Raw genomic sequence first — 26,706 nt, forward strand, 5'->3', positions numbered from 1 at the left:
TACTCATGCTGTTGTTGTGCTATTCCTGGCACAAAATGTTTCCCATGCAAGCATGGTCCAATAATGAGATAATCAAAGGTACTTTGCTTGAACTGAAATTCAGCTTTAGGCTCACATCATTTCTTCCCTGAGCTGTGATAATCTGAATCCTAGGTTTCTTTTGTGCCTCTGTTTGGGGACCTTGGCTAAACCAACCACAGGATACTCTCTTTTTGTGAAGGTGAGCCCTTTGAGACATCATGTGGCCCCGAGTTTAAAGGAAATCCCAGTGTCAGCCTGAAAGCCAGGCAAGGTGTCCAGTGACAGATGACAGGTTGGTGTTTGAGGGGAGTCTGAGGAACAGCTTCAATCTTTCCATTGGAAGGGAGAATGAGGGCAAAAAAGCTGAATTCAAGTAAAACCTGGATTGATTTTTCTGGAGGTTGAACTGTCCGTGTTCTGTGTGGGATTTTATGCAGACCTAACAAGAAGAGCAGCAGAGTTTTTAACAGGGCTGAACCCCCAAGTGATCATCAAGTATACATTCAGCAGGTGCCGGTGGAGCAGCTGAGACATATCTGGAATTTCACAGTGCAGTGTGTGATGTGGAGGACTGTGACATGATTCACTGCTAACTTACATTTAATGGGGAATATTCTGACTGTTTATTTGATCCCAGTAAAAGATATGTGGCATAAAAGGCACAGAAAAGATCCCAATCTGTTTGTCCAAGTAATTAAAGGGACAGCGGACACTGGTGTTGGGACTTAAGGGATTAAATTAATTATTCATATTAGCAGAGCCTTAAAGCAGGAATGATTGCCGCTCTCCTAAGTGGATGTGATGGAGACAACAGGGATAAATTGTTAACTGCCTGTGTGGGCTGCAGGATGATGTGGTTTGTGTAGTGATTGTCATAGAGATGCAGGGCTGAGCTGGAGAAAGAGAGAGCAGCACAAGAGATGAAACAGAACATTAAATATTTTCTTGCTATTGAGCAACATTCAGTTGTTCATTGTCACTGGAGCTGTAAATAAACAAGTTTATTGTTGTGCTCTGCTTTTGCGTCAGGTTGTAGAGAACAGAATTGTGGGAAGTCCTTAACAGGGCTGCACAAAGTTGTTAGGAGCAGGAAGTTGTTGCAGAGGTGGCGTTTTCTCCATCTCCTTGGCATGTGAGATATTAGGCTGAACTGAACTTCTTAAAACATTAACAACAGCACACAAAAATAGAAACCTTTTTGGGTTTTCTTGGGGCCTTGATACACTTATAAAATATTGAATCCCTTTCTTTTACTCTTGGTGCTTAACTCGAATGAGCGTAAAATGTATTTTGAGCCTGTAAGCAGGAATGAATTTAATCCCAATCATTACCTCCTCTCCAAACTCATTTCTGATTGAGCCACTGAGATGATTCCTCCTTGGGAGGCTCCTCTGACTTGGCCAGACAAAAGTCCTGCAGCAGAGGAGAAACCCCTGGATAAGGCAGTCAGGGCAGCTGCTGAGCTATGAGGCGGCAATACTTGTGCTGGAAAAAATTAGACTGCAACAGGAACTTTAATCAATAAACAGTAGAAGTGAAGGAATATTTTTAGTGAATACTTCTAGAGAAGCAATTTTGTTTCCTGGTATTGCTAGGAATTGGAAGGCTGAGTGTTGTCTCTGAAGAAAAACTCTGGCTGGGATGGATAATTGGGCTTTTCTACTTTTCCACATCTGACTAATTCACAGCTTCATTTTTACATGGCTTTTTTAATGGCTTGTATCTCTATGATTTCACTGAAGCAAAAATTATTTTTGCTACAAATCCCAGAATCATAGAATATACTAAATTGAAAGGAACCCATCAGGATCATGGAGTGCAGCTGAAATGTATGTTGTACAGAAAAACTCACCTTTTCTGAGGTGAAAAATAATTCTAAAAGGACCACATGTTTGCTGTGAGAGAGTGATTGCTACCTCTCCCTTTCTTAAATTATATTTTAAGTGCTCTTCAGACAGTTTGGTGATTTCAGGAGTAATAAAGATAATGAAATTTATGTGAACTATTCTGTGATTACAGTAGAGGAGTTGAAGTGCTCGCTGATGTTCTGTGGCATTTTTATCTCTGATTTTAAGGAATTGCCCATGATTCCCTCCTAACAAGCAACACTCCTGAACGAGAGCAAGCTCTGCAGATTGGGAGCTTTGGGAGCCAGGGGGAAATGCTGAACCTGGTGGTGCTGTTGCCAGAGAGCTGGAGTTCATTGCTTGGCAGGAAATGAGACCAGGATATTTTTCATTTGTTCCAGACATCAGATGGTTTCTCAAGCATTTGACATATTCTGGGGGATTAAAGAACCTTCAGTTATCAGACACAGTCACGTCAACATGAAATGAAATACTCTGAATTCTGTTTTACAGATACCATGGTGTCAGCAACAGGAATATCAATTGGTTTTAGAGTGGAGGGAATTTGGGAAGGAAAATAGGACCCCAAGTATTTTATCATGTTACCATGGTGCTTTCCAGCTCCAATGGGCAAGAGGACTCCACAAAAAATAATATATCACTTTCTGTTTTCTTCCAACACAAATTAAGATGTATTGAAGTCTTCATTAGGTATAGATAACAATAGGAATGATGAAAAATACATATATCTGGATAAAATCCATATATCTGGAGTAAATATATCTGTATTTAGTGCTGGAAACTGGTTTTCTGCATTAGGCCTTTTGTTATTAGACTGATCTCTGTTTAAGTGAATCTACCAGGCTCTAAGCATCAGATAAAATAATGTTCTATGCAGCAGCATTGGGAAAGGAAAATTACAGTGACCTGTGGCACTTTGCATGGAATATTAAATTCAGACTGTTGGGAGAGCAGACCTCAAAGGAGAAAGTCCCCTTTAGACCCTGTGGATTTCTATATAAGCAAATTTTAAGTACAGACTCTCCTGGAACTATCCTGCTAAGATGATGAATAGAGGAATTATTAAATTTAGGAGAGAAAGTCACAGTCCTTAAAATAGAATGCCCATCTCAAAAACTAAAATGGCTTTGGTCATTCTGTCTGCATTTGCCTTTTTAGAGAGGTTCTTGTTTAAATCAACTAAGGGAAAAGATGTCCATGGGTGATGGAGGGATTGACAGCATGGGCTGTTATAACCCATTTCCCAAATTTACCTGTACTGATGCCAATATAAATGTCTGGCACACTATTCTATATCCCAGATATTTTTCTATAGATCTGGATTTTAGAAGTTAGTGCTGAGTTCCTGCCAAAATATCACTAAATCACTGCTTTGCATCTCACTAGTATTTTACCTTGACCTTAATCTTGACCAAAAAATATCTATTTTATTCCATTTAATAAATGAATGCAGTTTGAAATGTGTTCATTACACCAGGGCTCAAGAAACCAATGCTGTGTCTCCCTCTGCCTCACATGGACTTCAAGCTTTTTTTGCTTTGATTCTAAAGATCAATGTCTTGTGACCAATAGTATTAATTTAATAAGATTCAGGAGGAAAAAAATCAATGTCAAAAATGAAAGATGTTATCGCTGCTTGAATCCCCTCCATTTCAGAGTATCTTTTTTACACCCATGTTCTCTGCTGGTGTTTACTCTTTGCTTTATTGACATCTCTAAAATAATTCACATGCTGCAGTTACAGAATAATATTCAATTTTGCCTTTGTCACTTGGATTGAATCCTCACTTGGGGAGATGCAATCAGCTTCCCACTGCAAATTGAATGTGTCTTTTGTCTTTTTCTTCAAGCAATTCTGTGTGTCGTCAATATTTTTGTCCTGATAACTCTGCTCTTGTTTTCACATCCAACCAACACCTTTGTTTTTCACCTCCAAATATTCAGAAATCTTCTCCCCTTTATCTTGACTGGCATATTTTCTAGCCCTTGACTTGTATCCAGAATGAGCAGTTGTGGCTTTATGTTCTTCTCAGAGGTTTTCTGTCTCTTTGCCTCCCATCTCTGTGATAAATTCCTGTGGCCAGATCTCTGCTGACCCTTGGGCAGCTCTGGCTGAATTCCTGCCTCACTTTAGAGCTTTCCTACCTCTGTCTGTGCATTTCTGCTTTGTCCTCTGAGCAACCTTCAGCTTTTACTGCTTCTCTGAGTATTTTTCACTCGTGACCATCTGTATTTTTGCATTCTGTCTCTTATGCTGCCCTTTCCCTTGTGCTGGGTGACCTCTGTTTTCTCTCTCAGATCTGCTGCTTTCAGCATTTGTGTGTTGACAGAGTCAGGTGGGGCTCCTTCCTTGGACTCAGCTTATCTCAGAAGGAGGTTTTGGGTAGAAAACGGATTTTTTTCCTTGCCACTGCATTGAAAAATGGCCTAGGGGGGTTCTTCTGGAGAAGCCAATGCACCTAAAATGACTGAACCCCACATTCTGAGGAAAACAGAGAGAATATTTGTGCCAGGCTAAGGTTTGGACTCAGTGATCTTGAGGTCTTTTCCAGCCTAAATGATCCCATGATTCTCCAAGACTTTTTGGATAATGGAAGTTTTTTAAAGTGTGTGTTACCAAAGAAGCACTCTGGTTTATGTGGGGGTAATTTCAAACCCACACATGGGGTGCCAGAGGTGCCAGAGGTATTGATGGATTTGAAAAGAAGCTTGGATATGTTCATCCTTGTGCTCACAGGTCCTGGTTACCCAGGTGATAGTGGGGAACCATCACGGTTTGGGGAATCACCTGCTGGATTTTCCAGCTCCTCCTGGAAAATGCTAAGTGGTGAGGAGCTTCAGTGTGTGGCCCAGATTCTGACCATTGCTGAAGGAAACTGCAGCCTCTTGTGACAAAGATGAGCATTTCCATTTTTCCATGGTTTTACTGTTTGCTCTAATTAACAGCATTCAGCAGGGGATTATTTTGCTGATAGCAGTAGCTAATAGCTGCTTGCTTAAGGCTTCAGTCATGCACTTAGCATTTGGTTTCAGTACTAGTTTTAACTTTTTCCTGACTGCTAACAGAGAAAAGAATAATTACTGAATATTGCCATTATCCTCTTGGAATGCTAAGATATATTATAAATATAGGTGGGAATTAATTGAGCTCCAAGGTCCCTTGCAACCCAAGCCATTCCATGATTCTGTGATGCAGACATATGAATTCTGTAGATTTACATCATATAAAAAATTTGCAAAAATTGGGATTTTTTAAAGTAGAGATATAGGGACACAGTTATCAAAGAAGCGTTGAGCAAGCCAAGCTTGTTCTCTGTTTCTGAATTAAAATGGATAATCAAAATACACCAGCTGGATTCTTTGCTCTGCTGAAATATAATCAGTCTGCAATATTCCATGCTGAAAGAGAACCCAGGGCTATTTGACTGGCCACATACTGGTTTGGCTACTGACCCACAAAAATGCTGCTTTATTCAATGTTTTTCTACACACCTTCATCAGCATGAAGATAAATAAATCATTGCCTCATTAATTTTTTGCTGTTAGATTATTTTTAGCTCTTATTGACTCTTTCTTGCCATCACTCATTAAATTTAGATTAGTTACAAAAGAGGATTAGCAAACTTCAACTCACAAGAGAATGATCAGCTTCTAATGACTACCTAACATATCAATAACTAGGTGAGTTTTCTTGCTTAAAAATAATTATAATTCAGGTCTGTATGCTGAAATTATTGTGTATTCAGTAAGCCTAAAATTCACATTTTGGTGCTTGCACAGGAGGGTTCCCTTCATGCAAATCCTGCTGTTATTTGCATTTCTGTCAATTTATTCAGCAGAATATCTCTGACTTTATTCATCAACATGGGAAAGTTCCAATTTTTTGTTCCTTCCCCAGCAGAGTTTAGTAAATGCAGCATTACTGTATCACTGTAGGCCAAGTAAATCTAGCTAGACAATATTATATTGTTGTTTTTATTTTTAAGAATTCATTAGCTGAAAAACCCAAACAAAATCCTTTTGATTATAATTTCATTATATTTTTTATTTTCAAGGTATTCATAATTTCAAGCTAATAAATTATTTACTTAATATACTGCAAAAAATTGTGGAATAAATTCCTTCTCTGACTTGATTCTCTGAGTGAATTTGTCTCTACAAACATTCCCTTGATGTTTCTTCTGACCTTTCTCCTTGAATGCTGAACTGAAGTAGGTGTCAGATATTTGAAAACAGTAATAGGCAAATGCACATACCTGTAACTGGCCATTTAGATAGGTCAGAAGTATTCTCATCAAAAAAGTTCTGACCTGGATATTTTCTGCGTTTCCATGAAGGTCTGGATTCAGTTGTGCCTTTTGGAAAATCAAAGTTGTTGTGGTCCAAGGCACATTTTGCATAATCCTGGTCTCAAAAGTTTCCTGCTTGGTAAATTGAGAATTATCTGCAATTTTTCTTGCTTGGTAAATGGAGAATTATCTGCAAAGAGGATTAAGTCATATTCTGGAAGAAGATGAAACAAAGCTGCAAATTATTTCAGTTACTTCCTAAGTCAATACCACAGGGACTTCAGTCTTTTTTTTTAATCTGTTGTAAATGACACCTTCACTTTCCTGTGGTGGAAACTGATGTAGCCAAGTTGATATGACATGCTTTGCTGTAGCTGCTGTCATTAATTTCTAACTAAAGTGGGGTTTAACAAGTCAAATGTGCTGTAGTGGGAAACAAGGACTGGTCTGTAATAATATTCAAGAGATGGCGTACAAATAAATACATGGTATTTTATAATCTGCAGGCTTGCTTTGACACACTTGAACAGTGTTTTCTTATATTTCCTCCTAATGTGATGGCAGTCAAAATCAAACCTCTGACACTTCCAGAAAATCTGTATTTCTATCCAGTGGTTTGTATTCCTGCACAGACACTAATTGGAGTAACAGACTTCAAATTTTTAATGTGCTTTGACCCTCAAAGCTTTTCCTTGCTCCTCTAGGAGCCCTCCTGATCCCTTTTGTGTTTCTGGGAAATAACTTGAGTTTTATGCCCACAATTTACAGATTAAGTATATCTGTATATATATCTTATGTATATTATATCTTATCTGTATGTTCTAAGGGCTGGATTTTCAAGAAATAATTTTGATATCCCCTCTAGCCCCTCTTGCTTCAAAGTCTGGGGAGCTGAAAGAGAAATAACTTTAAAAATTATTCAACCTTTTGCAGAAAATTTCTAGGTGTTTTTTTTTTTTACAAAAGTAGGGGCCAGCCTTAGAAGAAAATTTAGATCACAAGGGTCTAAAAATGCTACAGGCAGAGGGAATGTAGGGATGACATCATGCTGAGTTATTAATGAAGTTATCTCGCTGCTTCAGATGAAAGGAGCACCATCATTGGCATTATTAGGGCAGAGACAGAATCACCCATCAAAATCAGCTCAGAAATAGCTGAAGGTTTCGATCAGATGAATCCATGAGATGCAGGATAAGCAGGACAAGCAGGAAAAGGCTGATAAATGCTTCTGGATCCACAACAGGCTCACATCAGTGAGGTCCAACCTGGCCTCGGACATTTCCAGGGATCCAGGGGCAGCCACAGCTTCCATGGACACCCTGTGCCAGGGCCTGCCAAACTCACAGGAAGGATTTCTTCCCAATATCCAATCTGAGCCCACCCAATGCCAGCTTGAAGCCATTCCCCCTTGAGCATCTTAAGATGTTCTTCTGGAATGGATGATCTCTCACGTTTTTCATCTTTCAGAGCCACCGACTTTACAGAATTCTGGATCAATACTTCAGGGGATAGGTATTTTTATTATTTTTTCATGGATTAGATACATTCTGTTAGTTTTTTGACTCCAGAGGCTTCTAATATGGATAATAATTGTCCAGATGCTGCAGAGAGGGAGGTTAAAAATGGATTATAGATCATCTGTGCCTTCCTCAGTGTGAAATGTCAGAGCTTTTTATCACTGGGTCAGTGACAAGGTAAAAAAAATATTAAGGAAATTTAGGAAATGTTCTAATGGAAGCTGTCTCCTTTGGTTTATCAGTTACAGGGGCTGTGGAGAAAAGGGTGTGTCTGAGGAAAGATCTATTAAAAAATCATTGCTAAGGAAAGAAAATATTTCAATTTCTACCACTTGTTTGTTGTTCTCAGAGGGGTACAAGACTGTGCTGTTCCTTTCCACGTTTTTCACTTGACTTCCATCTGTTCTTCCAGAGAAAAGCTGGAAAAGAGGTCAAATAACACCAGCAAAATTTTAGATGACAATAGAAGGAGGCAGAAATCTGCATTACAAATTTTGCTCTCTTTTTCTGCCATCTACCAAGGGATTTTTTTACTTATATTCCAACAAATTTGTGGGGTTTTTCCTGAAATGCAACTTTCAATTCATTTGCATGAGGAAGACTAGAGGTCCTTCTGTGCTCCATGTGTACATCAGGGAAAGCTCTTGGCTTGATTCCTCCTAGATTTTTCAGCTCTTGTTTCCACCTCTGTTGGACAGCTTGCATGATGATCTTCCACCTCCAAATGCAGTAGGATTTGAGCACAGGTCCTGAAGGAAGAGTGTCCAGGATCTCATTCATCAATCTTTAGATGTTCCATGCAGCATTAATCTGACCCCACACCCAGGGAGGGAGGGAATGAATATTATTCATCACAACCCTGTGTTGAGGCAGGAGAAAAATGCCAGGATGGCAAAGCAGACAGTGGTGCCTCCAAAGAATAAAGCAAAAAGGAGAACTGGAGAGGCCCTGATGGATTGTTCCAGCTGTTGGGATGTTATGAAATTTTTCCCTCCAAAAATGTTAGTGGGCCATGGATTTGCTCCTTTAAAGGTTAAGCCATGTTATGACTAATGCAGTCTGCAGCTCTGAGCAAAGCAAAGCCTCCAAAGTTGTGCCTGGTGTCACAAGAGTGAAGCTGTTTTAAAATGTCATTTGTGTACAGATAATTATTTCAATGGAACAAGACAGTCCTGGAGCCCTGGATCCAAAGGAAGCAACTCAGAGCTGCTCCCCACCATCCCTGCACACATCTTAATTTAACTCCCTTTCCCCTAATTTAGTTTTTGACTCTTACTTCTCCCTCCCTCTTTTCCAAAGGTATGAGCTGTCCAGACCCTCAGAAATCTGGGTTTGAGGAATTAATGAACCCTTTAAGCATCCATCTGGGATACTGTGTGTGGAGCATATGGTGTGCTGGGAGAGCCATTTGGGAAGGCAGGACCAGGAATACAATCCCCACTCCTTTGTGCCATGCAGGTGCCTCCCTGAGAGCACACCTGGTAGTGCTCCACTGGAATATTGCCATTTGATCCAGACTTATATTGTGAAAAAGTTTCTAATAACCTATGAACTCACTGCACTGATTTAGTTAATTAACTTAGGAGAATCAAGTTTTATATAAATATATGGAAACTTGGAATATTTTCTAAGTATGAGGGAAAGGGGAGCATGGTTTAAAGGCTGCAGAGAAACTGCTCCTGTGCCAAGACTATTCCCTTTCTAATCTCAATGCCTCTCTGCCAGAAATAATTCGGAAGTGCCCAAGAAGCAAGATTATGTTCCTTTGGTGTCTGATAAAACACAACTGACATATGTTCCTAATGCCAGAGGACTGTGAGAGCCACAGAAGAATCTGTTGTTGTTTGGCCTTTCCAAGCTTGGCTTCGTAATTAAAAGAACTTAACAAAGGAAATGAGAAGCTAAATGGGGTTTTTAAGTCTTGGAGAAGCCACCAACAACGATTTTCTAATAGGAGCCAGTCTTGGTTGTCAGTTTTGAAGGACAATATTCAGTGACCTGACAGTTTGAGGCTTATAAATGAAAGATCAGTTGTGTTGAACCTGCAGGGCATTCTCTAGTTTTTCTAAAAATTGCTCTCCCCCCTTGAACAATTATCAAATGTGCTTAAAATAATTATCATTCTGACCATCTTGAAATAAAACAGCTCTGCTGCAGAGGTAGGCTGTAACTGGGATAAGTCTTCCCTGTACAGAGGGCTGATCCAACCCAGAACAAGATTCTTGCCCATAATGTCTCAAAGGATAACCAGCAATATATCAGGCTCATTGTCCAGCAGCTGTTTTAACTGCTCAGGTGAAAGAACAGGAGGTGATTGTTGTTGTGGAGAGGTTGGAAGGCTTGAGAGCACCTGAAAACTGTTTAATTCCAGGGAAACATAAATCCAGTGCAGTTGTTGAGGCACGTTCAAACAGGAAGAGCCTGCCTGTTGGGATAAGTGGGAAGAGTTCCTCATGGTGCAGTTGTAACTCAGGGAAGTTTTCCTTTCCTTGGGTTTATTGGGCTTTGTTGTGCTGTGGAAGGGTTTTTTCCTTGGCTGGTGTTCTGCACCTGAGAAATAGCAAATTTTTGAATTTTCTCCACAAAAATGGTTAAACTCCTTCCTACCCAATGGCACCTGAAAGACATGTAATGGTTTAATAGTTTCCTCAAAGTGTCAAAATATAATTCATGTGTTTATTATGGGATGCATATGTTGAAAATATTTTCTCTTTGTACAGAATAGTTTGCAGACATGATTTATGTTTTAGGAATAGGAAGTATTCCTGTTTTCTAGTCAGAAATTGAGCTTCCCTTTGGTATCAGTGGCATGCAGAGTTCATGGATCTACCAGTGTTTCAGGGAGAGAAAATACCCCACAAACCTCCTGGGCTGTGATAAAGATGGAGAGAGATCCCTCACCAGATACTGCCACTAGCAAAACAGTCTTGATGTGAGAAAAATTAATTTAATTTATAGCAGCTCAAGTTGGGGTAATGAAAAATGCAAAACAGATTTTAAAACTCCTTCCCCTGCACCCCTCCCTTCTTGTCAGGCTCAGCTTCCTCCTGATTTTCCCCCACAGTGGGGTGGGACTGGGGGCTGTGACCAGTCCATCACATGTGGTCACTGGTGCTCCTTCCTCCTCAGTGGCTGGACTCCTCACACCTCTCCCTGCTCCAGAGAGGGGAGGAGAATCCTCCATGAACTTCTCCAGCATCAGTCCTTCCCATGGGCTGCAGTTCTTCCCAGACTGCCCCAGCCCATGTGGGTCCCCTCCTTGGGGTGAGTCCTTCAGGAGCAGATCACTCCAGCATGGATCTCCTGCAGGATTGCGGGAGACTTCTGTTAGGAAAATTAATCCACAAACATCAGATGTCCAAAAAGGAGACAGAGGAGTCCTTTGACTTTATTTGAATAAATTGAAATGCCATGGGGCATTCCCCTGGGATCTCTCAGATTTTTGGAGGATGCAGCCTCCCTTTTTATCCCAATTTCCCAGCTGCATTTCCCTTCTCTCTTTCCCCATTGGCTGGGGTACTTGAGAGGTACAGACTTCCCAAAACTACTGTTACTGAAGATTTCCCTCTAAGGTATAACCCTCCCTTTAAATTTTTAATTCTTACAAATTTAGCGGGTTTTCTTTCCCATCGTTTCTTTCATCTTTCAATGTCTAATTTCATTTATCAGCAAACCTAAAGTTTATTTGTAAAAGCAAATATCCTTTTTCCATTCATCAATCAGTGGCAATCTTTCCCATTCTTTCTTTTATCTCCCAGTGCTAGTTGTATCTCCCAGCAGACCCACAGCTTGTTTGTGAAGACAGATCCCTGTTCCTCTCACTTCTGTGGGGTCACAGCCTCCCCTGGGCTCCTCCACAGGCTGCAGCTGCATCTCTGCTTCCCTTTGGACCTCCATGGGCTACAGGGACACAGTGCCTCTGGCATCTGGAGCACCTCCTGCCTCTCCTCCTCCCCTGACCTGGGGGCCTGCAGAGCTTTTTCTCTCACTTTTTCTCACTCAGGTGCTCGCACCGTTGCTGGTGGGCCTGGCCATGGCCAGCATGGAGCCCATGCTGCCATTGGCTGCAGCAGAACTTTCCAGCAGGTTCGCATGTTCACAGCAGCCACCCACCCAGCCCTCCCTGCTGCCAAACTGTGCCACACAAGCCCAGAGGAAGTGTCTGCTCTGAGTTGTCTGTTTTGATGCCATCAGACAGGAAGGTGCAGGCAGCAGAGGTAGAATTCCGCCCTGAGCATGCTCTGCTCCATACTACTGCTTTAGTAATAGAGTAGTTTCAGCTGGGGAGGACTAAAGATGTAGCTGCTATTATTAGCAAGGCTGCCTCTAAGAAGGTGTTTATTTTAGTCTTGCATGACTCATCCTTATTCTTACATAAAAGACAAGACAAAGTGCAGTTCACTGACTTTGGTCACTCATCAAAATACTGGCAAGCCCTCAAAGTGCCTGGCCTCCCTGTGTCTGTCTTTTTAATCTGTGCCTTGCTGCATGACAAAGGGAAGGAAATAAGTAACGAGAGTTTATTCTTTCTGTGACTAAGTATTATCTAGGAAGCTTTTAACTAATCCAGCTTTTACAGTGAAAGTTCTGCACCTATATAATTCACAGTGAGGTTTTTTGTTGTTGTTGTTTGCTGCTTCTTGCTGGCTGTCATGGTGTGGGATGAAATAATTGCTCTCGGCCACATTACATCTCCTGCAACCTTCCAGATGGGCTGCAGCTATGTCAAACAAAATACTTCATCTCCTCTTGATAAATTATGTGATAACCCCAGGGTGAGGCCAAAAAAAAAAAAAAAAGGAGAAATAAATCCAGTTATGCACAATTAAGTGAGGGCATTCTTCATTAACCCAAGGTGGGGATGCTGCAGTAGCAGGGAGAGAGAAGCTGCCCATGAGCTTTGGAAAGAGGTGGTCCTCATTTTCAAAGGCATGGAGAGGAAAATATAAAAACAGCACATGCTTCAAGGCAAAATGAATGTCACTTTTCCAGGGAGAGCAAAGAAGGCAATTGAAGCCACAGCTGATAATTAGGATTCCACGATGGAAATATTTAAGAGAACTTTGCTAATGTTTTGGCTGGAGCTGTGATGAATTCAGTACTCCAGACCTGAATAAAAAAATTCAAAATTATACTGCATTTTCTGCTTAGAAGACAAAACAAGAAGCAAAACCATAAAATATCTGACTTGGACCACCCTGGTTTGAAAAGTAAAAGATAATTTTGTGTCTTTTCAGATGGAGGAAACTAATCTTGGTTTCTTATCACAGTCAGCAACCCATCCTTCCTTCTTATTCTTGGCTTGTAAAATTTATCCATTTCACTTGCTTGTTTGGGCATGTGCCTTTCTGGCTGAAAAGAACAGGCTCTGTCCAAGTTCTGAGTTATGCTTTGTTAGTGGCTTAACTCCTCAGTGTTATCAGAAACCTTTTCCATAGTTAAAGGATGAATGAGATCCTAATTCTTGCTCCATCCCTGTTTCACTGATTATTTGGTTGATCTTACTGAAGTGGGTGGGAAAGATTTGTATTTGTCACATTCCTGCCTGGCAAGGGTGATCTAGAATTTGTGAAGTGTCTCAGTGCAGAAAAGCTGAGCCACCCTCAGTGGGAATAGACTTTAATGGCACCAAATTAGGGTTCTGATGAAATGCTCTTAGAGCTCAGAATCCAGGCAGACAGGAAAATATTTCCCATGCATAGCAGGAGCTGTGTTATCAAAATAAAGTAAAGGTTTAGGTGATTGATTTGTAGCTAAGAACATCACAGCTGCACTGTCAGGAAGGAGAACTTCAAGTTATAATCACAAAAGGTGCTGTTAGGCCTCCTTTGGATTCTGAAAGAGAAGTTTCAATTGCTAAGCAACTAACCCCAAGATCCTGCCTATTCTGGAGCTATTATCAGTTTAATCTTGGTGCAGATAGGTAATGATAGAGTTCTAAGATGCAATCTTGGCTTGGTTTCTAAAGTTCCAATAGATTTGCTTTATTTTATCTGCAACAGAGACATTTATTTGCTTCTGTCCTAAGGTTTGGGTTTATGGGAAGGAACTCCTGAACCTACTGAAGGATGTCCATGCCCATGGCAGGAGGGCTTGGACTCTAAAGGTCTCTTCCATCCCAAACCATTCCATAGTGCTGGGATTTTATGATAAAATTACTTATTTTTGAGCAATGATGGAAATATATTAGATAGTAACTTGAGAATCTGATACTTTGAGGAGGCTGCATCCTGTTTTCTAGGTCTTTGATCTCTAACCAAAGTGACAAAATGTCTGTTTTTAGAGTTCTTGCATCCACACAGCTTCCTACACATGCCTATGCCATAGATGCAGGAAAACTTTCCAGAGAGTTGCTGCTACTTTCTTCCATATCCTCAATTTCTAAGTACTGCTCTGTGAGACACTCTTCTTTTCTCTTTGAAAATAACTCTGGACCTGAGTTATTTGAAAATATCTCTGTCGACAGAGATCAAGAATTCCCAAACAAGCAGCCACCAGGCCCACAGGAATAGCACAGAAAATCAGGAAACCCAAATTATTTGCTCTAACTTTGGCATACAAACCCTGGTGAATTTTAAAAATTAGTTTTTCCAGTGTTGGAAAAACTAGTCAGCCAATTCCTGAATTAAACAATGAGATTCAGTCTCTCCAGGAGCATAAAGCTTCCAGCCCTTTCCTTCTGAGCAAGAACTGCCATGTAGACATAAGCAAAATGCTTTAAAGCTTTCTGCCGAGGAAACATTTAAACTGGAGTCAATTTGTGCTTAAAAGGATGATTTTCCCAGTCCTTTGTGCTTTTGTTTTATTTTTAAGTAGCCCTTGCCTGTTGTACCAACATTGGCCATTTGATGGAGTCGGTAAAGTCTCGATCAGGTTAGAGCTGCTCTTCCCCACTTAGAAATTAGAAGGACTAATTAATGGCGTCTTTTTTTCTGCCCGATTGATTTATTTATTTGTTTTTAAAGTGCTTCCCCGGTACCCCCCAGCTTTTTTCTGTCCCCATGCCTTTTAGCAGAGTTATTTCTAGTGCACACACTTCTATTTTTCTCCATTCCTCTGGACAAAATTGTGCTCCCTCAGTAAGGAATGTGCTCTGGGTGATAAGCATATACTCTATACGTGTGTGAAAGGAACTATGTATTAGCAACAATGGCTCACTTAACTGTTTCAGACAGCATATATTTAGGGTGGCTAAAAATAGTTTTAATTTCAGAGACTCTCGGGAGCTTTGGTCGTGGATCAGGCATTCCTTGCATTCTGCAGGAAGATGCTCTGAAGGCTGACAGTCATGCACCAATCAAAGCCAGTGGCAGAAGACATTCTGCCCTGGATTTGTGCAATTCCAGGAGTGCTGCCTGTGCAGGATTTGGGGGACGCAGCAGTAGGAGTGAGTAGCACACACTAAGGTTGCTTTTTAGAATGTTTCCTAGAGCTGAAGCTTTTATGTTGCCTTAGTCAGACTCCAGAATCTAAATCATGTCTTTCATGGCTGTCTTCCTTGTAGTCTAAAAAAAACCCACCTGGAAATCAATAAAAAGCATATTAGGATGCACTGAAATTATCCCTCTACCATTGCCAGACTTGTCGATGCCAGTAACTGGGACAAAGCTGATTTAGGTCAAGGTATTTGGAGAGAAATCTGATGTGATGCTACTGCAATTTGGGCAATTAGGCAAAGAGCTCAGAGGCTGGAATAAAAAGAGGATGGCACTCAAGGAGAATCAATCACTACCTTAAAGTCATCTAAAATTTATACATTAGAGCTGTGAGTGTGCCTCCTTCTCACAGCTCAGTCTCCATGTGAGCAACATGGCACTAAAGGAATTGCTCCTGCTAGCTGGGAAATGAAATTGGTAACCTCCAGCAGGGTTACCTGGTGCATGTTTGGCAAAATGCAAAGTTCTTTTTCCCAGGTTTATCTGCAGCATGTAGAATTCACACAGGCTGGGAAATTCAAGTACTCCAGGTTCTCTGGGGGGATGTGTGGCCGCTGGCAGGGAGCAATGTGCTCTCACACAGATGGAGTCAGGCTCCAAAGCACAGCAGCTGCGCCCACCCAGTCCTGGAAATGGTCCCCAGCCTTTGCTTCTTCCCAAATCCTGCAGTGGGAGTGCCCTTGGAGGTGCTGGCCAGGCAGGATTTGGTAGCCCAGCAGAGAGTCAGGGCTCAGGAAGGGCTGGATGAGGTGGGTGACATTCCATCTGTCTGACATTCCATCCATTGCTGTCCCTGGCCCTCCTAGGATGGGGATTTAGGATGAAGTTTTGGCACATGAGGGGCTAGCAGGAGTAATTCCAACACCTGGGGTGGTTTAATCTGCTGTGCAGGGGTAGGCAGGTTGGTGAGCACCTCGGGAATTTGGGCTCCTGGGTCTCCCTGAACTCAGCCTTCAAGGGCAGTATCCAAGTGACCCTGACACAGCTTTTGGCAATTCCAACTTTGTGGGAAATATTAGCTCTTTCTACAGGGCCTCCAAGTTTTAAACTTTAGCCTAAGAGCTTGGTTAACATTTAAACTCCATTCTGCAACACCGAGATACAAATTTAATTTGAATTATAAGGGATTTCCATAACATTTGGTGTTCAAATCAAAGTTTCCCTCCCTTAGTTTTGGAAGCACATAGCATTTCTGCCCTTTGGTGTGGAGCAGCACCATCTCTTTCTGCTCTTCTTAACAAGCTACGTTATTTTCCTGATCTTTCCTTGTGTGCTTAAGACTTAGTTAACATTCCAAAATATTTTGCATAGAATCAAACTCAGTGGGGCTTTGCTGTTTGTTAATATTGGGAGTTGGGTTGCAGAGAAAATTTAGGTGGCAGGAGAAAAAGTCTGCAAAATTGTGATTTTGGACATGTTTTCAAGTGATTCTAAAATTACTGTTGGTACAAATGAAGCTGCTGCTTTCTGACTGAAAATCCTGTTATGTTGTCCTTGCTTGGGCTTTGTTTGGGATTCGTGCTTTGTTTGTCTCCCTCTCTTTGGTGCCTGTGCTCAGGTTTGGGGCATGCTTATCTCCACAAGGCTCTTCTGCTGAGCTGCTCTGTTGGCACGAGGTTGTGCAGCTCTTGAGGGAAATGAAATTAAATTAAATGGAATTAAATGTCAGTGTGCAACAGCACAGACTCACCCCCGGCTTCCCCCAGCTGACCATGGTGCTGCTGGCTCCAGGTGCTGAAAGGAAGCAGGTGACAGGTTTGGCTTCCTTCTGGCCACTTGAAGGCAGGAAGTGCCTCCAAAGGAGTTTCCAAAGCTTTGCTTGGATACAGAACCAGACTGTGGAGCAAATGTCCCCGAAGGAGAGGCTGCAGCATCTCTGGCTGCTGTGGCTGGGAGCAGTGCAGAAGGCAAAGCCTTGCTCCACTGCCTCTGCCTTTGGCTGGGAGGGGGTTCCCTCAGGACTGGAGCTCTCTGCAGCCAAGGTGGGGCCTCTTTAAAGGGCAGGAAATCGCCTCGTGCTCTGTGAGTCACCAGATCATCCCAAAATAGATTTTTATTTCCAAATTATATACAAATAAAATCAAACCTAATGAAAGGTTTGTCGATGATTCTTATTCGCTGTGACAAAATGCTCTGAGGAATCTGCTGTTATCCTTCTCTGATGCTTGTTCACTCACCAAAATAAATCATTCCCTCTTAACAGACGAGCTTTTTGCACTTGTACTCTTGCCTGAGAAGATAAAAAGTGGTTATTCTGTGTGGAGAATAAGTAAATTAGAACGTCGCTTGTTTGAAGTGGTAACAAAAAGCCTTATTATGAATTAATGAAGTTTCTCTTATAAACAAGTTTGTTTTCTTTAAAAAGAGCTGTGAAAGTTGTCTTTGGCTGCTTTTGTTGAGTTAATGTTGTGTAACACGGTATTTGTGTCTCCTGTCTGTTTTACATTACAATTGTGCCTATAGATTTGGATGCTCTTTTGAGGTTGCTTTAAACTAAACATTTCCATGTAACTGTGCTGTGCAATGGCGCCACCCCTGATATCTCTTTTTGGGGTTTATCTCCAATGAGGGAAGTCTGACATAAAACACACACAAAGCTGCAGTATGGTTGGTGCAATCAGTAATTTTCTTAATTGAAATAGGACACTTGCACATCACCAGCTGAGTGATGGGTATTTCTTCATTCTGATCTAACGCAGAAAACATTTTTTATGTGAGTTTTATTATTCTGTATGTGCTTAGACACTGCTCAGGCCCAGACTTCAGTCCTCATTCCCATGGCCTCCAAATTAAACTTCCAAGGGATTCCAAGTTTAAGGCAGCCTTGTTAAAACTAACATGGCTTTAAGAAAGAATTATCTCCATCTGCTCTAAGATTAGGCTTTCCTGCATAAAGAGGGATGCATGAGCAATACATTTTTTTAAATATTGTTCTTAGAGCAGATGCATTTTCTGGAAAGTGACTGTATGTGGGAGGAGGAAATATAGATTATCAACACATGATGACAACACTTTCTGTCAATATATCTGTGTAATCTCTGGGAAGGTTTTAACAGAAAATCATTGAAATGTAAAAAACCAGGCAGTTTATATTCCATGTACAGGGTTTAATTTTAAATTGTGTTGCCTGACTTAGGGTGCTTACCTAATGTAAATGAATATTGGGCTGTATTATTAATGCTCATAAAGAGATCTATATTTTGATCCATATTTTAGAATTCTCTGCCTAATGGTCTTTAGTGTAGGTATGCACAGCTTTAAAAATAGAAGGGCTCAGCCTGAGAGCTTCTACCTCCTGTAAATACTTATCAAGTGGTTCATTCAGAATTCAAATAAAGATCCATTGTCCTCCCAGTGCTTGCATAACAGCACTGCAACTCCCCATTTGAAAAAATATGATATTTTTAGGGTGGAACACAGCCTCCTGTTTTCCTCCAGCGTTGGGGTGGGAATTGTTTCGTGGGGGTCTGAAGCCCTCCATCCCTTTGGGGGCAGGGAGTGCAGGTGGGCGCTGTTCCGAGGGCACAGCGGGAATGGCAGTGCTGCCTCAGCTCCCTCTGCTCCCCATTCCCGTCCCACACAGCAGCACAGGAGGGGATGGAGCTGCTCGAGGGATGGGCCTGGCTTGGACATGCACTCTGCCCAAAGGGGATCCTGTTCTTGCTGCTGCCCTGGAGGAGCTGTCCCAGAGGAGCTGACGGGAGCAACAGGGGCCGAAAAAACACCTGCTCTGCTGCCCTGAGCTGGCCAAGCTCTCAGATCACAGTGACAGTCTGTGATCCAGAGCAAAGTTATCCTGTCAAGTTTTGATTATTTTTTCCCCTCTGGAGTCAATTTATCAGAAGGGTCTCATGAAGCATCAGCTACTGCGCAGGGGGAGCAGCAAACTGGGATGTGGGTGGCTGGGCAGCAGAGGAGCATGCAGGGCTGGGAGTTTGTTTTCCCACTGCTTGAATGAGCAGCTTGGGTCCCTTCCCTTCCCTTCCCTTCCCTTCCCTTCCCTTCCCTTCCCTTCCCTTCCCTTCCCTTCCCTTCCCTTCCCTTCCCTTCCCTTCCCTTCCCTTCCCTTCCCTTCCCTTCCCTTCCCTTCCCTTCCCTTCCCTTTCCCCTTTCCCCTTTCCCCTTTCCCCTTTCCCCTTTCCCCTTTCCCCTTTCCCCTTTCCCCTTTCCCCTTTCCCCTTTCCCCTTTCCCCTTTCCCCTTTCCCCTTTCCCCTTTCCCCTTTCCCCTTCTTTCCTCCACCTTGGAACAACCCCCAGCAGAGAAGGATGACTGGATTTGCCAGGAGAATGAGATGGAAGCAGCTCTGGTTGCAGTGGTCGAGCAGTTTTGGATTGTCGTGCATGCTTTCATCTGTGAAGGGCAGACATGCTAGAGAGGTTTCTTTACCATATGGGTGACCTCTAGTTTGCTATTTTTGGTACCCTATTTTTGGTGCTGTCTATGTACCATAATTTATAGGCTATGAGAACAAATTCAGTATAAGAGGCATGTTCACAAGATGAATAATGTAAAGGTACTCTCTGTTGCACTTCAAACTTCTTTTTCATTTCACAGAATTTTAAGCTAGTACATTTTTTTTGAGCATTGGAATGTGGGGAAAAAATAGTTATCGACTTATCCTCAGTGAGTTTATTTTAAACAAAAAAGAAGCAAAACAGATGTGCCCAGCTCATTGGATATTTTTTTCCCTGAGAGAAGTTCAAACATGAGAAGCTTCCACCTCTTGCACCTGGCAGACATTGGACAAATTCATCTTAAGTGCCACTTAATTGATTGCAGAACACTGTAGTTCAATCAACTGCAATAAAGTTAATTGAACCTCTCCAATGAAATGTGACTTAAACCAAAAGATTCAAAACAGGAACAGGTACTAATTAATGAAGGCCATTATTTTTAATAGGACAGGGTCCAAGGAATTGAATGATGTTTAAATGTTCTGTGTAGTCTCATGAGGATGGAAGTCACTTACTTACAACAGCTTTCAGGTTAGATATAAGTATGCAAAGTCCAAAATTTTAGATAAGAGTGCTAATTTAACATAGTCCTACCTTTTAGATCATGCCATGGATAAGAGAGGAAAAGCAGCCCTTGACCCAGCTGCTTTTTTGGGGTATCAGTTTTGATCCCAAAGTAATCCAGCGAGTTTGTACTTATTAGAAAAAAACAAGTTGTGCATTTCCCTTGAGGGAAGTCAGACACTGGCATGGGGTCAGTCTTAGCTGGGTGAAACACAGATGAATGTATGACCATCTTTATAGGCTGGTTTGACTTAAGTTAGACACATTTTTAAAAAATTAACAAGGTCTTTGAAGGACTGACTGCTGTTATGCTCCATTCAGGTTTTCAACTTTGTCATATTATTAAAACATGTGTTTAACCAAGGCAAGACATAACTCCCACATATGTTTGTAGAATGCTGGGAAAGTAAGGGGAAAATAAAGTCTATTTATGCTTTTGGTAGCTTTACACAGGAAAAAAATAATGCAAACTGGGTACACCCAGGAGAGAAATTACAAAAAAATCGCACTTATTATCATAGGTTCTGGGCCTAACAGGAATAGCAGGGACAGGAAAACTGAGAAGTTCCAAGATGGAGCTTGGCTAAATGTTAAGAAACAAATTTTGTGATGCAGTTGCCATGACAACCAAGGAGTCTGGAGTTTATGATCTGAGATGCCTCTTCCTTCCAGCGCCTCTCTCAGAAATAGATATTCCTGAGCACAACTGCAGCTTTGGTGCGACTCGTGGGGATGGAGTGGCTGAGCCCTTCCTCGACAGCTCTGCTGTCTCCAGGCAGAGACCACATCCCTCAGCATTTCTGCCACTGCTGGATCAGCCCAGGGAAAAGTCTTTGCCTGGCTGGGGCAGCCCTGCAGATCCCAGGCTCCAGCAGGCTCCAGCCTGTCCTGCTGGAGCACCAGGCAGTGCCATCTCCCTTTGCCACAGGAGCTGAGGCAGGGAAGGCACAACATTCCCCATGTGCCAGCAGGGGCAAAGGTGGTGACAGGATGGAATCCAGAACTTTAGCACATTGTCTCTCCACAGGGTGTTTTCTTTCAGGCATCTTATCTCTTATTTGTGTGCCCCAATATTGGAGTTGATGCCAAGACACTGTAGCAAGGCTACGCATGATTTTGATGGTTTTCCCTTAATTCATCTGTACTTTTTTTCTGAAAGGCTGTCAAAATCCTCCCTATAATATTTCTTCTTCTGGAGAAACCCCATAAATTACAGGATTCAGGTGGGAAGTTGCCTCCTTTGATCACCTAGTCCAATTCCAGCTCACTGGCTTCATCTTTGCATCATCCCATTGCAGTAGGGCCACCAGGGCAGGCAAATCTTGAGCAAGTGGATTACTGCAAAAACATCATTAATGTAAGATGACAGCTGGAATTTCCACATCCTTGTATCCCTGCTTCTGTGAAGCTTTTTGTTGTTTTTCTTTTTTTTTTTTTTTCTTTTTCAAGCACCGTTTAGATCAACAGAGTTCATGAAGCCTCTGAAGCATCTTTTACACCAGAGTAGATTAAATGGGATATGGTCAAACACCTGTGGGAATCAGTGATGTTTTATGTGGGAGATCAGAATGTAAACAAACTTCCCATTTGTATTAGAAAATCTTCAGGAATTTTCCAGAGACTCTTCAAGGTCTGTTTCAGAAACTGTTGAAATAAATGAATAGCTGGAGCCTGGTGGACTGAAGCCATTTGCTTCTCTCTATTTAAGCTTCTGTGGTGGGATGGGAATAATTGGGTTTGCAGAGACAAATTCACATATTAATTTCTATTATGAGACTCATTTATATATCATATTATTGCTTTCTATTTTAATCTAAGACACAGGTTAAAACCATGTGCTAACTTTTTGAGACAGTGAATCTTGATATCAATTGTGATGAAGTGTATCTTGTAAGCATATAAAATGTCATTACACCAAAGCATCTTTTGGCTTTGGATACCAAAGCATCTTTTGGCTTTGGACCTTTTTAACTTGGCTCCTCCTTTGGATCTGTGGTTATTTTCACATTCAGACCTTTCCTGGGATGCTCAATAAGAAGTTTGCTGCCAACAGAATTTGTTCAAATTTACTTTCACAGAAACTTTTCTGGATTCACTATGTACCCTTGTGCTGCCCATGAGCCCCTTAAATCCAGCTTTAGAATGAATTTAGAGGATCAAGTAATAGAGTTTTTGACGTAAAATATGCTTTTCAGGTGCAAATCTGGGACATTTGTGCTGGTTTGCACTAAATGCTGCTCCAGCCCCTCCCAGTATGGCCACAAACACCACAAGCCCTTGCTGGTTTTCAGTGGGTGACCCCTGGGTTGGCACTGAGAGCACAAATCACTTCCCCAAAAGTCTCTGGGTCACTGTGTCTTTCTTCCTCTCACATTTGAGTCTCCAGATGGGAAACTCTTACTGGCTGCTGACAGGCAGGGCCACGTGCACAGCTCTGTGGTTACTTGAAATGCAGAAGCATCATTTGAGCCTGCAAAATCACTTGGGAGCTATTTATTTTCGCTGGTACAAATTGTGATTGGGTTTGTGTGTGTGAAATATTTATCAAAAAGGGTGAATTTTAAAAAGTGTGTAGGCAGGGGGTTGTAAGTGTGTGTAACGGGTTTGGGGGTTTGTTGGGCTTTTTTTTTCCAAGTAGTTCAGTGGATAAGGAAGAACTTCTGAGAGGCTTCTTCTGGGAGGATGTGATTCTCAACTTCAACCATTCTGCAATGGGCATCCCAAGCATAAAGATGGAGTTCTGTTTACTTAATTGCAGTTAAAAATGATTGACTGCTTTTTCCACTGAGGGAATGTTTTGGTAATGGAAGGGTTAGGATGATGCATTGAAGAAACCAAGATTATTTTTTTTTAATTAACAGAACAAAGTCTGCAAAAGTCTATTTCTCTGGTAGTGGTTATTTTTTTCCTTTTCCACCTTCCTACAGGAAGGCTGCTCTGGTGAATGTGTTCTAGCTCATGCATCTGCCAGCTTACAATGTGCAGGTTATTTTACTATGATATGATATGATATGATATGATATGATATGATATGATATGATATGATATGATATGATGTGATATTGCATTGCATTGCATTGTAGTATATTAAATTACATTCTATTATATTGTAGTATATTATATTACATTTTATTATATTCTATTATTTTTCAACCTATTGCATAACTGCATTCCAGGGGAAAAGAAGTTGTTCAGCCTGTTTAGACTATTTTTAAAGACATTCATGAGATCATATTACTTCATCAATTAATTCTCTCAAAGTAATTTCCATCCCACCCCCCAGTAACCAGATGATAATAAAGGATGATTTTCAAAAATACAGAATTCTGAGGTTTTTTCCCAAGAGTCCAGAGTGGATGGTGGAGAGTTGTTGAAATTGTGAGGTGTCCCAAAGGACAGTTTTCCATAGATTTTGTTTCTTGCATGACCAGATTTCATTGACGTAGCATAGACCCAGCCTCCTCACATGTCTATTTCTATTATCTATTTTCACTTATTTGCAAAAGACATGGCAGAAAAATGTTTTGTGGAATTGTAGGAGGAAAATAACAACCTCAGGTTTTGCAGTGAAAGATTGCAGAAAATGTGCAGAAAGATTGGGTTGAAAAAGAGGGAAAGACACAAATTTATGCCTGCAAAACAACTTTACTCTTTATTTCTAGAGCTTCCTGCCAAACACCTAGCTTCTAAAACAAAAAAAATAGTTTTTGAGTGTTTTAAAGAGTTTATATTACATTTCATACAGAGAGCACAGGTGATTATGACATGAATTGGCACAGTTGGAACAGGTATCTGCTTTACAGGTTTACAAAGTCCCCCTTGCCAAAGCTTGAAGTGGAGAGAGATTTGCCTCAAATTACTCACACCTGGAAAAGTTTTGCTGAATAAATCGAACTAAAACTGTCAGACAAACCTGCTTGAACTCTGGTGTCTCACTGCTTAACAACCCTTCCTGCAGACATTTGGCTTCTGGATGAAATATTGAAGAAGGGTAAAAGAAATAATGTCCCTTATAAGCTATTGACAATTCCCAAGTTATTACTTTGTAAGCATGCTCCAGTTTTACCCCCTGAGGTGCTAAAAACTGTGAAGATGAGGTTCTGCTCTGCTGGTTCCATGGTTCTTTTGTTCCCTAGTATTTCCATAGGACTCTGGGTTAAAGAACCCAGCTCTCCTATCAATATTTTTATTTTATTTATTTTCAGATCAATCTTTTCAGTCCCAGCTTTTGTAACTGTGCCTTTTCAACAAAGCTGCTATAAACAGTCATTTACAGGTTCTGTTTCTGAGGCAGCTTTAAAAAAATGTGTTGTATATATTTGCTCCTGCTCTAAATGTTAAATATCATTGCACAGAACGATGGGAACAGATGGGATGCTGCATAAGCTGTTTATCATATTACACATTTATCACTTTACACTAGTGAAGTGTACATGTGTTTGATTAATATTGACTTTTGATTTATTTGGAGGGCTCTATTTTTTGACAGCATTAGGGATTACATGGTAATCCTTACTGGCTTCCAAGCTTGAAATTTAATTCCAGTAAAAATAGAGTGGATGCATTCCATAATTCTTAATTACATGATTTTTTTAAAAAAAAGAATTACCTGGTTGAGGCTTTAATACTGGAAGGAATTCAGAAGTAAATGGATAACGCTGTTTGCTTCAGTATTTTAGACAGATTAAATTTAGATGCCATTGGTCCAGCTAAATAAATATCTCTTGGAATTAAATACCAGATGCTAAGGAGGTGTAAAATAAAGCAAACCAGCAAGAGTCCTATTTAAATCAATATTCTTTTATACCCTCCACCTACAGAATGAGAGAACTTCGTCTTTGCCTGCTCAACAGGTCTGGATGTTCAGCATGTGTTCCACCTACGTCACAGTGCCTGGAACCAAAAAAGCATCTCCAAAAGCACCCTGAGCTCAGGCACAGAGCACACAGCTCGTCCTGGAGGCTCCCCACTGCAGCACTCTGCTGAAAAGATGGTTTACCAATGCACTGCCTCATTAAAATGCATTTTGGCTCAGCTGAAGCCTGAAAAAGGAGAAGGTTTTCCTTCCAGACAATGGATGGGAAAATGATTTCAGGTTGGAGTGGGGTGGCTCGTGCTGTTTGTTCTGCTCAACAGCAATAATATTTAATGAGACACTCTGCTCTGAACTGTAAATCCTTCAGAGTGTGAGGTGCTCAGCCTCAGAATAAATAGAGGAGGCTAAAAACACTTACTTTGAAAATGACTGTTCATTTTGGGAGGCATTGAGTGATCTCAGTGAAATATTACTGAGTCAGTGGAATTTTGGAGAGAGATCAACTTCCCAGCATGTATCCTGGCAGCAGCTCTTCCTCCATTCCTCAATATCTTTTATGTTCAAATAGCACAGGCAGCACTTCAGTCTTACATGTTGTCATCATTCAAATTTCAGATAACTTTCAGTGACTCCTTATAGATTGAATGAATAAATAAATTACTTTTAGCCGTGCTTATTTACAGCTTTTATGCCTCTGCTTTCTTCTATGTCTATTAATTGATATTATGGAAAGACAAATCCAGCAAAAAGGATGATTTCACACTAGAAATTGCTGAGAATATATAGATTTTTTTTTTATTATTTTTTTCCCCTAAGCTAAGTGTTGCAATGCAGTGCAGTTGGAAGTTTAATTGTCATGACCACAGTAACTGCTCAGGGCTTCATGTATTTAACTCTTCATGCATTTAACTTTTCTTTTTCCATGGACACTCTTTGGGCTTCCTATGGCCCTGTTGCCTTTGCTTCCAGGACAGGAGATCCTTCCAGAAACTTGCAGAAGGAAAAAATCTAGTAATTGTAAATAAAATGTAAAGGGCAGGATTTGGTTGAATTTATTTACATTGAATTTATTTACATGTGCATTTCCCAAAGGAGTAGTTTTGTTTTCTGATCATCACATCAGCTATGCACTGTTCCTTAAATAAATATTTTCATTAAAAGGTAGTAACTAGAAATTCTATCTGTTCCTTCCACGCTCTTTTTATAAAAATGATGGAACAAAAATTTTCTACATTTTTGGTCCTTTCTCTGCAGGTTAATAATGAGAATGTAGTGAAAGTTGGCCACAGGCAGGTGGTGAACATGATTCGACAGGGGGGCAATCACCTCGTGCTGAAGGTTGTCACAGTAACCAGGAATCTTGATCCCGATGACACAGCAAGGAAGAAAGGTACATTTTTCTCTCTTCCTAATGGACTCTTCTGCTCTTCCTTCACAGAAAACCAAGTATGGGCATGAAATTGCTGTTTTCTAAATTCTGATTTGTTAGACTTTGCTTCTCAAATTTGAAATGCCCTGCTCTTGTTTAATTTGGAGTGATTTAATTCTGTTGGGTTAGATGTTAACATGTGGCCTAAAGAGCAATATTCTCTCATTATGCTTGGTATTAATCTTTATGAGTTTTTCACATGTATATGTTTGAGGATCTTCTTGTAAAATTTCTTGCACTAGTGAGAGAGGAAAAGCACTAAGAAGAGATGACCTTTTATTAATCTCAAATGTCCTTGAAATAGGGGTAG

At 40.9% G+C, this 26,706-nt stretch overlaps 1 protein-coding gene across 3 annotated transcripts in view; it reads left to right on the top strand.

The window, feature by feature from the left end:
- SHANK2 (SH3 and multiple ankyrin repeat domains 2) overlaps positions 1–26,706 on the top strand; it is a 247,483-nt gene that overhangs the window by 182,196 nt on the left and 38,581 nt on the right. For all 3 annotated transcript variants that reach the window (XM_058026177.1, XM_058026178.1, XM_058026179.1), the window contains one exon: positions 26,222–26,357. In XM_058026177.1, the coding sequence (XP_057882160.1) occupies positions 26,222–26,357 (136 nt within the window). The remainder of the gene's footprint in view (positions 1–26,221; positions 26,358–26,706) is intronic.

The sequence above is a fragment of the Melospiza georgiana genome, chromosome 6 (genome assembly GCF_028018845.1).
Source record: "Melospiza georgiana isolate bMelGeo1 chromosome 6, bMelGeo1.pri, whole genome shotgun sequence".
Taxonomy (NCBI): Eukaryota; Metazoa; Chordata; class Aves; order Passeriformes; family Passerellidae; genus Melospiza; species Melospiza georgiana.